Source organism: Azolla caroliniana, unplaced genomic scaffold (assembly GCF_043228905.1).
Source record: "Azolla caroliniana isolate FFs.n. ecotype wild unplaced genomic scaffold, voAzoCaro1.0.p SCAF_18, whole genome shotgun sequence".
NCBI classification, from domain to species: domain Eukaryota; kingdom Viridiplantae; phylum Streptophyta; class Polypodiopsida; order Salviniales; family Salviniaceae; genus Azolla; species Azolla caroliniana.
Window position 1 is genome coordinate 4666349 of NW_028230453.1, and position 13965 is coordinate 4680313.

The following is a 13965-nucleotide window of genomic DNA, read 5'->3' on the forward strand; positions in this document are numbered from 1 at the left end:
GCACTCTCCTTGAGATTACATCAAAATCAAACAACCCTATGCTTCCTTGTTTGGTGTCATGCTTCCACCCACACCTATTGCTCTCTAATAAAAGAAAGAAAGAAAGAAGGTTTCCATGTGTATGTGAGAAGTGCTTGAGATCGATGGAAAAGATAATCTCGTAACTCTTTGGTAGATTACATAAATTAGGGCTTTGGTGTGGGTCAAGGTCAAGGTTGTTTGAAGTTTCCTCATGGACTCTTTATCTCTTTTCGCCTTTCTATTTCTCTCTCATACATTCTCTATATTCTGATTCTTCTAATTTTCAACTCCCACCCTATCCCTCTATGATGACATATCAAGAATAAGTAAAAAGGAAAATGTACATAATTCAAAGGAAAAATGGTTTTAAGAGCAATGTCATGAAGCTCAAATGTGCCTTATGAGTTTAGATGTAGTAAGGGATAATGAAAATGATCAAAAACATTTGCATGAGTGCAAAAGACTTAATCAAAGAGAGTAGAACATGGGGAGTTATTTAACAATTTCTCTTAACTCAAGAGAAAGCACATGTATGTGTTAAAAATTGGAGAAAACATGAAGGGGAAATGTGTTGAGAGTTATGGCGACTTAACTCTTATTCACTTTTATATGTATTGTAATAACTTTTATGAGCAATCAAATGATGATAAGATGATGTATTATGATGCACTTTCAAGAGGCAAAAGATCTTCGATGCATAAAGTTGGTTGAAATGCTCAAATGGACGAGAAAGGAAGCAAGCACATGCAGGAATAAATCATATGTTTAATCATGCATTGCACCATGACATGCCCAATGTGTTAACTATCTGCCATCCGAGACACAAGTTATGAAGACACTGATACCAAAAACGTACACATGTCTCCTTTTTTTACTCTTGAAGATGTATGCATAGGGCTTAAGAATTTGGCCTATCAAACGGCAAAAGATCTTCAATGCGTAAAGCTTGTTAAAATGCTCAAATGGACGAGAAGGGAAGCACACACATGAATAAGTCATATGTTTAATCGTCCATTGCAACATCGCATGCCCCATGTGTTAAACTATCTACCATCTGGGACACAAGTTATGAAGACATCGACACCAACAACATACAAAAAGCTCAAGAAAACACAAGGAAAAGCGGATATAGCAAATCTTACTAGAAAGCTTGTAGCCAAACGGCCACCCTAGTGTGAAAGGTGACCAACCTTATTGTAAAAAGCTATAAAAGTCACTATTTAATAACTTTTAGAGTTATTCTTCCTCCTTAGGTCTCTCCTTTCATTTAATGTAGGGCTCTCACTTTCTCCCCTTAAAATTTCATTAGAGCTTAAGAGTGATTAATGTTAAGAGCTAATTAGCTAAACTCTAATCACTCTAACTCTTGTATGTGTGCCAAACTACCTTTGATAATAAGAAGTGATGTGTTATTTATATATCTTTATCTTCTTATGTATGCATTGTCTACTCATTTGCATCTATTAGGGGAGAGAGAGAGAGAGAGAGTACTAAGCGTTAGAACCTAAGGTTAACAAAGCAAGAAGCTCGAGAGTGATCGACGACCACTCTCACTCGAATTTCTACCCAAAGGGTAAATCCAGTTTGGATCCTTGGCCCAACGATATCGACAGGGGGAAGAACTCCATCGATCCATAGATGTGTTCTAGTTTTGTGCCCATGAAAACACCACACGATGATTAAAGTATGAATTGGATTAAATGTTTACATAAAGTTGGAGTTGTAAATAATGTAACTATTTATCAAACAATCATGGTTGGCTTACTTATGGCAAAACTATTTGGATCTATAATGGAATCAAAGATAAGTACACGGGCTGAAAAAAATTTGTTACAAGAGAGCATATGAATAAGATGAGTTTTGAAAACACCACAACACCATCGATCATGTTGTTACCCGTCGAGCATTAATGGAAGAAAGTTGTTTGAGAGCTAAGCATTTATATTTTTGCTTCGTATACTTCAATATCAATATGGTACCTCATGAACATCTTTAGAGGCTCATGGAAGAACTTGTGGTGCCAAGTGAACATATGCTTGCAATTTCTTGAATCTATGAGAAGATTATATGTTGTGCATGATACTAAGCAATACATTATGTGGCCAGCCTCTCTTTTTATATCAACTCTAAGTAGTTTGTGTGTGCTTCACCGAACATTTCTTGGAATTATCCTTGTCTTGTGTTAAAACACAATTTGTAATTGAGCATCATATCTCAACGCATTCTAAGTTTTACCATTCTTTTCCATAACAAGTATTAGGTAAAGACAAAGTTGTCTAGTGGATGGTGCTTCACATATAAGGTAGCTAGTTAGGCCAAAGGTCAACTTAGTTTTCACCAAGGTGCCATGACTCTCTATTAGTTGGATTATGGTTAACTTGTACTCAATACAAACACTTAATCACTTAATTACACAATCAATTAATACACAATGTAGAGAGTCAAATACCTATACTCAGTACCAAAACCTCAATTATATATATTCTTTCTCCCTCTTTCAAGATAGTTTATACACGGTGTTTATATAGTCGAGGGTGATGGAGACTATATCCTACCTCCATCACCTTTAATGTACCTTCCTTCCTGCTTTACTCCCTAACCGTCGTTTCAATGAGCTTTACATAATCATGCCTTGATGTATAGATAATATGTAGCTATTTTTACTTATCCATAAGAGGCTATTTTCCTTTTTCACATTTCTATCCTCAATATTTTGATACATTTGGCCTACTAGATGACAAACAAAGTAATGAAGTTTCTTTGTATAAACATGCTAATGCAATGTATGTGGATCCTCAATAGTGGTGTTCTATTTGGGTCTTTAATAAAACATTTCCGACGGTTCATTCTGTCAAATAGATGGTAGCTTTCCAAGTACTATCTCTCCTCCAATTCACCCCATTTTTTATGGTACAGACGACTCCAGAGTATGCATATGCTTTATTACTCATGGATATGTGAACTCCCCTAATATCTTATGTTTATGTATTAGGTGCTCATATAGCTCTAGACACTTGTTCAATGTAACATCATATAGCATGGATGAAAGTTGGCAGACAAAGAATGTCTATGGCATCAAAATCCGATATTAAAATGTTGTTACATATATGGTGTGTTCAGATTTATATATGTTGAGCGAAGTTAAAGGTGGTGTGGATAATCTCTTCATTTTGGCTTGTCGCGGGAAAGAGCCTAAGAACGATAAAGCTAAGATATATATATATATGATGAACGCTAATATCGGTCTATGAATATGTTTAGGTTTGAGTAAGGTAATAGACTATATACTACCTCCTCCAAGACGTAGAAAGCAAGTTGAGCACTCCAAATAATCTCCCAAGATAAGATCCTCGCAACTTGTATGACTTGTCATTGCATAGTTGGATACTTGTGTGGATTTCGTATCCTTTTACATATATATCTATGACCCCCATGTAGGAGTGCTTTACATTGTGTGTCACATTGACAACTTTTGAGTCCTTCATATTGAAATCTCCCCCCATGCAAAGACTCGGTCCGAATGTTGGATGACGCAAGACATGCAAACACCCATTTAGAAGCATAGGTATGTTGTTGGTTAATGCAATGTAAGCTTGGATTCTGATCCCTTAACCATCATAAGTGTAATCGGGAGTTCAGTAAAAAGAAAAAGCTTTGATTGGTCACAGGAAGGTTGGAGTAGGGTCGGATCATCGATGGATTTGCGAGGTAAAGAGTGCACAGATGGGCATGACAGGCATGACAGGATGTAAAGACCCCCCCCCTCCACTGCATTATTTATTAGGTAGAGGAGGAGGAGGAGGAGCCGAAGGGCCCGCGGAAAAAAAAAAGCAAAGCAAAGCAGTAGTAGTAGTTAAAAGAATGATGAGTTTTGGAGAAAGACAAAAAAGAAGAAGCGACACACACACACATAGAGAGAGAGAGAGAGAGAGAGAGCACAAAAAAGCACCAGCAAAAAGCAAAAGGCAAAAAAAAGCAAAAAGCAAAAACCCAAGAGCGGATAAACGCAGGGAAAGAAAGAGAAAAAAAAAACACACACACAAAAGGGAGACAAAGATGCGAGAAGCAAAACGCAAAAATAGAAAAGCACACGCACGTGCAGAAACGCAAAACGCAAAACGGAGAAGCGCGCACGTACAGAAACGCAAAACGCAAACAAAAAGAAGGCCAAAAAACGAAGAGCAGGAAACGCAAAAGCAGAGAGAGAGAGACAGAGAAGGAAACGCAAAAGCTGGATTGCGTTTGCAGAAGAAAGAAGAAGAAGAAGAAGAAGAAGAAGAAGAAGAAGAAGCAGAAGCAGAAGAAGAAGAGAGAGAGTGAGGTTGAGAGAAACGCAGCGTGAGGAAACGCAAGAACGCAAAAGAAGAAAGAAGAAGGAAGTAAGAATCGAATGTGATTCTTCTACTTCTCTTTCTCTCTCTCTCTCTCTCTCTCTCTGTACTCTCTGATTTCCGGTGTATAAATTCCCACCCAAATCTGTGAAGCAGTTTGTTTGAGAGATTGTACGATCGCCATAGCCGAGCTTCCTCCTCTGCACAGTACACAGTACATACCCACACACACACACATATATAGTAGAGAGAGAGAGATTAGAAGCTTCCCCTGCAGCTCTCTGCTGTTGGGAATACTGTCCTATCCCCCCCCCCCCCCCCCCCCCCCCAAACAATCGCCATAGCCGAGCTTCCTCTTTCTCTCTTTCTTTACGACACACTACACAGTACTCACAGTACACCCACGCCCACGCCCACATAGAGAGATACACTGTCGTAGGGAGAGAGAGAGAGAGAGAGAGACAGGAAGCTTCTCCTTCAGTTTTTTCTGTTTTCATCTTCTTTCATAGCTTTGAGTGCTGCTGCCCTTACCCATCCCCTCCCCCCCCCCCCCCCCCTCCCATAGCTGAGCTCCATCCCCTCTGTTTCTGATGAGCCACTCCTCGGATGAGCAGCTGGAACGATCAGTGCTCGGAAGGAAGAGATTTAGGGTTTCCAAATTTTCTTCCTACACCCCCCCTTCTGATCCTCTTCCTCAGATGACGGGACGTGACCCCCTCGCATGCCCCCTCTGCTTCAAGAGCTTCTCTTCTCCCCGAGCTCTCGGAGGCCACATGAGGATCCATGGAGGCTATGTATCATCCTCCGCTGGTATGCATCAGAAAGGGAAATCATCATCCGTTTCTGGACGTCGTCATATTCAAGAAGAAGAAACGGATTATGGATCCATGGAGGAGGAAGAGAAAACGGAGCTATGCCATGGATCCATGGAACGTCAGAGAAGGATAGATGATGCCGAGACGAAGGGACCACCACCACCGGAGGAGAAGGTGAAGACCAGGATAAAGCTTGTGTTTAAAGGGAGGCCGATCAGTCATGACAGTCGTTTGGCCTACAGTATCCTGAGTCATCCGAGCTCGAGGTGCAGAACCGGCCGAAGCTACCTCCAAATTCCGAGATTTGTGAAGAAGAGATCTAAAACTGCCCGGAATCGCCACCAAACGCTGAAGATGCGTGGAGGATTAGATGAAGAAGGTGTTGATGAGGATGTATTGCTGGCAAGCAAGTGGCTTCTTATGCTCAAATCCGGGAAGACCGAATCCGGCAGCCTGGATTTAATGTCTAGTAAATGCATGGAATTGAGCAGCCTGGATCCTCACCCTGCCTCCCCAATTCACCCCAGCAATCCGATGCCTCAAGACGAGATGCACATTATCGCCAATCTTGATAGGCATGGCGAAACTGAAGATTCCCTTGCTTCTAATCTGAAGATTCAAGACGGCCCGACAATCAACATGGACAGCTTAATGCCCTTGCCTAATCTCATGACTACTAATAACCCTGAAGGCCAGTATGATGGCGATGCACCGAGTCATCATCGAGCAGCTGAATCTACTGTAAGTAATACTTACCAGTGCATTACCTGCTATAAATGCTTTGATTCTTCTCGAGCTCTGGGGGGTCACAGAGCAAGCTGCCATAAGAAGGGGAAGATGATTACTACATCCCAGCAGTATAGTAATCTTGGTAACAAAAATACCATGAATTACAGCAGAGACATGGTGGCGACACACGGATCGCATCATAGGAGTACTCTCGACACTGAGCATGATATACTAGAAGAACAGGGAGTCATAACTCAGCATACTGGTGGACATTTGTGTTCTATATGTCACCGTGTCTTCACTACGGGACAAGCTCTAGGTGGACATAAGAGATGCCATTGGAATGGTGGTGAAAAGTCTATAAATATGTCAGACTTATATAATGATTCACACTCGATGGTGGCTACAGGTTCAACAGCAAGCACTAGTAGAGAAAGACACGATATTCATGATTTGAGTCTACATCCACTGGAAGAAGAAGAAGAAGAAGAAGAGGAAGAGGAAGAGGAAGAATTACCAGAGGGAAATGAAGAAAGTAAGGCCTCCATGGTACACCATCAAGGGAAAAATCTAGACTTCGATCTGAACTTACCAGCTCCCAGTGAAGAGAATGATGATCTTAATGAAGAAATGCAATTGAATTCATGTCATGATGACAAGTTTGGCCAGGTATCCACATTGCCAGAGCCATCAAATTCATTGGTACTGGATATGAATGTGATAATGACAACATTGATGGATATTGAAGATGATGCGGGCCAATGTGGAGATTTGAGGAATCATTACAGGTCTAGTGCTGCTCGGTTTTCCTTAAATACGGATATGAAGCCTAATTTGGTGCCGGATGTAGACATGCATATGCTGAAAATGGATACTAATACCGCAGACATTGCCATGGAGGGGCAGATAGGGCTGGGACCGTATAATTCTTGGAAGCCCTTAAGTGATGAGCAGTTATGGAGTAAACATGATCATCAAGCTGGTCCACATTTCCTTGCCACTATGCAACCATTGTGAGAAAACTGGTCTTTTCTGCCACATATCTATATATAGCTCTATGTGTACATACATATACAGATACACATGCAGATGCAGATGCATATACATATATACATATACATATACATATACATCATATACATCCACACATATAACTAGTATAGCATTCTCATTCCTAACATGAGAGCCATGATATTTGTTTTTTCTTTTTCAGAGGGTGAATGTTAAGTTCATCATGCTGCCTTCCTTGCACACATGACCACAAATCATACAGTTTACTCCAATCTGAGTGTACATATTCGATGCATTCGTTTATATAAAATACAGTGCCGGCCGATCACTTGTTAATCGAGCACGGAAACATTCAGAGAAGAGATTCATTTCTTTTTTTACCTTCCCATAGCGGGGGAAAGGCATGTAATTTGTTTTGGAATATGTTGACTCTGAAATTCATGCTTCTTTCCTCACGGATTTTGTTATTGTTCTGAGTGCGTGCCAATGCGGATATGCTTCTATGGATTTCAAAATTTTCTGTTATCTATGTGCATTGCCTGTTACAATCAATTGGGTGTCTTAATGAATTGAAGATGCATTTGCTCAAATAGCAGTGTCTGTACTGAAACTGTGGATTTGTTACTGGGAGGAGTGATCAGATAGCAGTTTCTGCACCAATTGAATCTCATCTGAAATACCCACTTAGGCACATGTAGTCAGTATGTTGTTGCTCCACTAATAGCACATGTTGTATGTATGTACATATTGTATGTGTCTTGCTGGAAAACTAGTTACAGTATGTTAAGAGAGAAATAGTGGAAACTTGAGTGGTTTTTGTCCTTCAAATAATGGCTCTTTTTTTTTCTTTTGGGGGGAGGTGGACATAACCAAATGGCAAAACATAAGAGGGTAGGTAGAAGGCCCAAGGGCATCTCGGGAAATAACCAAAGAACATAGGAGAGTAGGTACAAGGCCCAAGGGCATTTGGGGAAATACACAAAAACAAAGGAGGGTAGGTACGAGGCCCAAGGGCATTTGGGGAAATAAACAAAAATATAGGAGTGTTATTAGTGTTTCCATAGAGCCAAAACTTCTTACAATAATGATGTACAAAGGTAGGATGTCCCTATGTTTTGGTTAGTTCCCCAAATGCCCTTGGGCCCACCCTCTTTGACAAAGAGAAGCGATCATATATATGTGTGTGTGTGTGTGTGTGTGTGTGTATGGTTGCACGATTATATGGTATTTTGCACAAGGGCAGTTCGCAATAGAATAAGGCCGTCTTTTGTTTTTCATTGAATGTTTTCCCCCTAAATTGCTAACCTCAACCATTATGGTCTCCACCTTTCATGCTCATTTGTAGTGTCCTCCAAACTTTCCAATCTATTTTGGCTTGAATTATTTGTGGGACTCTTCTTGCGAAATTGAATTAGAACATGCGTATTCTTCTTATACAAGAGACCCAAGTTCAATACCCTTCAGTGGCATCGTAATGCCTCTATTGATTACCTACATGGTACTCTTTGTATTCAATATGTATTCTTAAACACAAGTAGTAGGCTAAAAGCCTTCCGGGTGTTATTTGGATGCCTCCAAGGTGGATTAGCACATCATATCAATCATCACCATTGACCTCTTTCCTTCACACATTATATAATATGGCACAATGTCATCGTTGCTCTTTGACATATTCAATTATTCTTGGTCACAACTAATACTATCCCCACCCCCGACGACCTAGAGGATCAATTGTTCCCAGAAATGATGAGTCCTAAAATACATCTTTTGAACCACACTCAGGAAATATTTGGAAACCTAGTTATTTATAACATTTGTTTGGCTTGACCGTAATCCCTCTCATTTGCTTTATAAGAATCCGCAACACATTTAAGTCGTCATTTAGAAACACTTGCAATGTGGAAGTATTTCACAAATAGGCAATGTGGACACCGCTTCAATAACTAGACAAGTTCATAACTTTAAAAGCTTGCCAACTAATTATTGGTACCTGAGGTCAATGTGAGAATTATAATAAAAAACAGGAATAATGTGTGGTATAGTCATTTAAAGTGAATGACATTTAATATTTCTCTTCCAAATTGATGTAATTGGCAAATCTGATGTCATCACAAGAAACCAAATTCAACAAAAGTGTATGTACTTGTGTTATATTCTTTTGTTTGAAGTATTCTTTTGCTCATCGAAACAAAAACCCTAAACAATAGTAACTAATCATCAATGTGTTTGCTTGTAGCTATGTCTCATGTGTAGATGAAGAGAATTACACACTCTCACTAGCTAATCACCCAATTTTCCAACCTTTGTAACGTGCATTTGCCTATTTGTGACCACCCATACCCAACTATGCCCTACACAAAAATAGGATTTGAATGGACCCTATATGACAATGAGTTGCTTGCATGTGCAACATTACACCATCTTGATGAACTGATGTTGGTTTCTGTCTAGAAGCATATCAAGTATAGAGTATCAAATATTTATATACAACTATTTCAATAATTCACGTCAAGTAATAAAAAGTCCCCAACCAATAGTTACTTGAAACTCCCATTCAATCCATGGCACGTGAAAGGAGGGTTACATTGTGCGAACAATTATCTATCATAATTCTAACATTACCATCATCAACAAGACATAAGTATTAATAATCATAGAGGAAGTTATCAAAGGTTTTCCACCTTCCTAACTATTTTTAGCAGCTTTACGAAGGAAATTTCTTAAGTTAAGCAAATCCCAATATGATGTATGCTCCATCAAAGGGCCTTGAGTTTGTGGGATGTTGTAACAATCAAAATATTGCACATTAATGTATCAAAGTTTGGCATATTCACAATGAGGATAAGATGAATGGTTTTGAACTCCCCAATGAGGATAATGATGTCCATAGTACGAACAAAGAAGATGATGATTATTTGGGGATCCATATTGAACTTGATTTGGTTTGTATAGCTTGAGGATGAAAGGTTGGGCAACCAACCAATACTGTTTTCTAGCCACATGCACTCACATTTATTTATCCTATATAGAGATTAGTCTTAATGATTCAAAGAAGATTAAACAACAAGAAAAAGTTGAAATTTTCTCTTAGTGTTAAGAAAGCTGGTGTTAATCATGGAGTATTGTCTCTTGAAAAAATCTAGAGAACAAAAGATGGCCACTCATAAATTGATTCATTGCTAATAATATCAATCATTCAATTGCAAAGACCTTGTTTTCAAGCTTGAAATTGACAAGTTAATGTGACTTTCATGAGAGAGCCACCACACTCTTTTTGTAACTTAGTAGAATGTTGTAAACTACAAAGATTTGTAGGCATTTTGGGAAGTTACAATTGGTGGTAGAAGGTTATGCCAATCTATAGAAGGTAGTAGAAGCTTTTAATGAGTCAGAAACCAGCACTACATACATCTCCTTTCCCTACATACTTGTCCTACCACACCCAGACTTGCCTTGAATTTGCACCACCAATGTTCCCTCCCTCCATGCCTTGCCAAAGTATACTAATACACAGAAGTGGTAATGAGTCTTACTTATTGAATGCGCGAAAGTTGAAATTCTCTTACTCATCAAAAACACGATGATGTGACCGATACACCTTTGTTAAGTACAAAAGTTAATGCCATATATCATGTTGGTTCTCTTTGAAAGCTACAAAACTCCATTGTCATGTGATTGTTATTCTTGCTTCATAAGCTCACACTTTCGTAGACAAACGAAAGAAATCTAGAATCAATTTGGGACGGTTGCTTCCACGACCTGTGATCCTGGTGGTAGGCGCCCCAGTCCCGGTAGAATTAACTTAAAGCTCCGAGGCATTGGTGTAGGATCATAGTTGAACCCAATCAAAACCAACCCTAAGAATAGGAGAGGGTATATATATTAATTTCTACTCATAAATTTTCATCTTCCAAGCCTTTTTTTTTTAATAGGCAATCCTCTACTTCAAAGTTCAAACAATCTATCTAAGGAATCCTCTAGTAATGAGATTCAGCCAACCACTTGAAAATTGAATCAATACATATTATCCCCTTAAAGTGACTCCTAAAATCATAATGAATACATAATATGGGATCGATAAGTATCTTACCATGGCTCCGAATGCCCAAGACTTCGGTCGGGGACACATTAGCAACCACTAGCACCTTCTTTCCTACAGCATCTTCCACATCCATGACATATTTGCATTCCGAAACAATCGTCCGAATCTCGCACCCAATATCGACCTACGGGAACAAAACATGGGGCATAATACAAATCACACATAGGTTTTCAAACATCACAAAAAAGGATCACAGAAAAACACCGGAACATGCTGAAATGATGGGGATACTTACCACCGGAATGCCCGTTGGTTTTTCCGAAAATTCCGAGAACAGCCCTTTTGGTCGGAGTAACAACAACATTTCGGAGACTTGCGGGGTAATTCTCGGTAAGTTTCGAAAAGGCCATACATGTGGGGCAGACTGGTAAGGTGAAGGAAAATTTGCAAAGCGAAAAGAAAATTCAAGGGGCTCAAATCTTTGGTTTATCTTTTGTATGTATTTACAGTCAATTGGAGGTATCGTCGGCTGTTTGTTGGTTTTCCCCTCTTCTCACTCATCTCCGGGTCAAGCACTGGCTTTGCATGTGTCTGCATTTTAGACAGAGAATCGATTGAATCCTTTCGAGAAAGTAGAATCAAAATGAATCCTTTTTTGTAATAAGAGAAACACATTGAAATATTAGGCTTTTCCTTGTCTATTTCCAGGAGGAAATACAAATACCAATATTAAGCAAAAGAAATGAATCCGAAATTTGATTGATTAAGGGAGAAGCTTACAATGAGTCCGACTCGAAGGTCTACAGTAGAAGAGAAAGCAGAAGGGTGGATTTCAGGCTTCACACTAGGACAGGAAGACCTATCTACAGAGTCCTCCGGGTGGGCACTCTCAGGAGTGTGGCATCTGACGATGGAGGATGATGAGCGCGATGGAGGTCTAGGAGAAATGCTCTTGATTTTGGGTCGTCTCTTCTTGCCATGAATGTGAAGCACGGGGAGAGAAGAAACACGAGGAGGAGGAGCAGGAGAAGTAGAAGGAGAAGCAAGAAAAGGGCATGGTGTCTGCAGAATGGCCATCATCATTTCTTCTTCTTCTTCTGCTTTGGATTTGATTGTGGATACTTAATCTTCTTCTTCTTCTTCTTCTTTTTCTTCTTCTTCTTCTGCTTTGGATTTGATTGCGGATACTTAATCTTCTTCTTTGGATTGGATTGTCTATGTAATATTGTTGGATTCACACCATGTCTCTGGAGGTCTCTGGAGGTGTGTCCGTGTCCGTGTCTGTATCTGTATCCATGTTTGTGTGTGTGTGTGTGTGTGTGTGTGTGTCTTTCTCTATGTCTATGTCCGTGTCCGTGTCCGTGTCCATATCCGTATCCATGTTTGTGTGTGTGTGTGTGTGTGTGTTTCTCTATGTCTATGTCTATGTCTATGTCTATGTCTATGTATGTGTTTGTGTCTTTCTCTATGTCTATGTCTATGTCTGTATCTGTGTTTGTGTTTGTGTTTGTGTCTTTCTCTATGTCTATGTCCGTATCTATGTTTGTGTTTGTGTTTGTGTCTTTCTCTATGTCTATGTCCGTATTTGTGTTTGTGTCCAAATCTTTGTTTGTGTTTGTGTCTATTGTGTGTGTCCATGTCTGTGTCTTTCTCTATGTCTATGTCTGTATCTGTGTATGTGTCCATATCTTTGTTTGTGTCTGTGTCTATTGTGAGTGTCCATTGTGTGCCATCAGACAGTCAATCATGTTCGCCTTGCCCAACACACCCACCCGCCCCCACAAAACTATTTTTGGCACATTGCCTTTTCATGCCCCGTCCATGTTGGCACACGTCTCGCACCTGAAATGGGTTGTACCATTACCTATGTCCTTGTGTTGTGCCCTGTCTATAGCTTCGCCTTAGTTGACAACCGGCTCCTACATTTTACATTTTTGGTCCACAATCTGTATGCTTCATGCCTGACAGAATGCTTCAGATTAGTTCTGAATCCAACCTATAAATGATGCACATGCCATTAGAATCGTGGGGTAGACATCCATGAATGCCATTTATACTATTGTCTTCTTTCAACCCCTACCAACCTAATTGTTCCCTCTCTATGTGCTCTGTAGTTATCGTTGCTCAAAATAAACCTTCAGTTCTATGCAAAGCCTTGCTTGACTTCCCACTTTCTATTTGCAATCCATAAATATCGACAAAATTGTGTTCCCAAAAGGGACCAATCTTTAACCATTTATAAGATATCATCTAATACAATTTTTTCCTTCACAATGAAAATTTGCATTACCCTCCTCCCTCTTTAAACAAATATTTGGACCTCACACTATAACACCTAGGAATTAGTGCATGTTTGTTATCATCTAATACAATTTTTTCCTTCACAATGGAAATTTGCATTACCCTCCGTTAAACAAATATTTGGTCCTCACACTATAACACCTAGGAATTAGTGACGGTTAGGTTTGAAACGCAAACCGAACCACAAAACCACACTTAATGGGTTAACAACTTAATCATATCAGTTTTGCAGGGGGTTTAAGAGTTCAATTCAGTTCAAATTGAGCTGTTATCTACTTAACAGCTTAGGATCTTAATGGTTCAGAAGAGCATTTGAAAATTTATCTATAAATTAACTTTATACATGTGTAATGCAATATTGTTATGAAGTTTTAACTTTCAACACGGCAATTCTTGTGACTTCTAATTTTCTTCCTTACCAAATTAAAAATTCACTCTACAATCGCCAATCAATTTGAGCCAAAACCAAACCACAAAACAGTGACTTAACAATTCTTGGATCTCTTAAACCATTAGGTTTCAGTGTGAAAATCCCTCAAACAATACAATTGTTTAGCACATGATGAATAGGTTGCTAACTGATTTTTCAGAAGACACTCTAAGATATTCATCAAGTATCATTAACTACAATACTAGATATCTTCTTACCAACCACTGCAAAATACAATGATTTTCCTATTTTGATCCACAGTATATTATGTTGTTTTGTCCTTTA

At 39.3% G+C, this 13965-nt stretch overlaps 2 protein-coding genes across 2 annotated transcripts; one reads left to right on the forward strand and one right to left on the reverse strand.

The window, feature by feature from the left end:
• The first annotated feature begins 4954 nt into the window (after nt 1–4954).
• LOC147852175 (uncharacterized) lies at nt 4955–7360 on the forward strand. The gene has a single exon (XM_087334460.1). It carries the CDS (start codon nt 5051–5053, stop codon nt 6911–6913), a length of 1863 nt encoding a protein of 620 aa, XP_087190586.1. The 5' UTR covers nt 4955–5050; the 3' UTR covers nt 6914–7360.
• Nucleotides 7361–10361: 3001 nt separating this feature from the next.
• On the reverse strand, nt 10362–12071 carry LOC147852176 (uncharacterized). The gene is made up of 4 exons (XM_087333774.1): nt 11730–12071; nt 11457–11540; nt 10998–11133; nt 10362–10764 (listed from the first exon to the last, which is right to left on the reverse strand). Exons 1-4 carry the CDS (start codon nt 12030–12032, stop codon nt 10640–10642), a joined length of 648 nt encoding a protein of 215 aa, XP_087189900.1. The 5' UTR covers nt 12033–12071; the 3' UTR covers nt 10362–10639.
• Nucleotides 12072–13965: the final 1894 nt, after the last annotated feature.

Excerpts from the sequence above, each read along its gene's own strand:
- LOC147852176 (XM_087333774.1), bottom strand. The coding sequence starts at position 12,032 with ATGATGATGGCCATTCTGCAGACACCATGCCCTTTTCTTGCTTCTCCT. Across the intron at positions 11,541-11,729 it reads ACCTTCGAGTCGGACTCATT|ACACATGCAAAGCCAGTGCT; the intron begins GTAAGCTTCTCC and ends TCTAAAATGCAG. Across the intron at positions 10,765-10,997 it reads CTTGGGCATTCGGAGCCATG|GGTTGGTTTTGATTGGGTTC; the intron begins GTAAGATACTTA and ends TCCTATTCTTAG.
- LOC147852175 (XM_087334460.1), top strand. The coding sequence starts at position 5,051 with ATGACGGGACGTGACCCCCTCGCATGCCCCCTCTGCTTCAAGAGCTTC.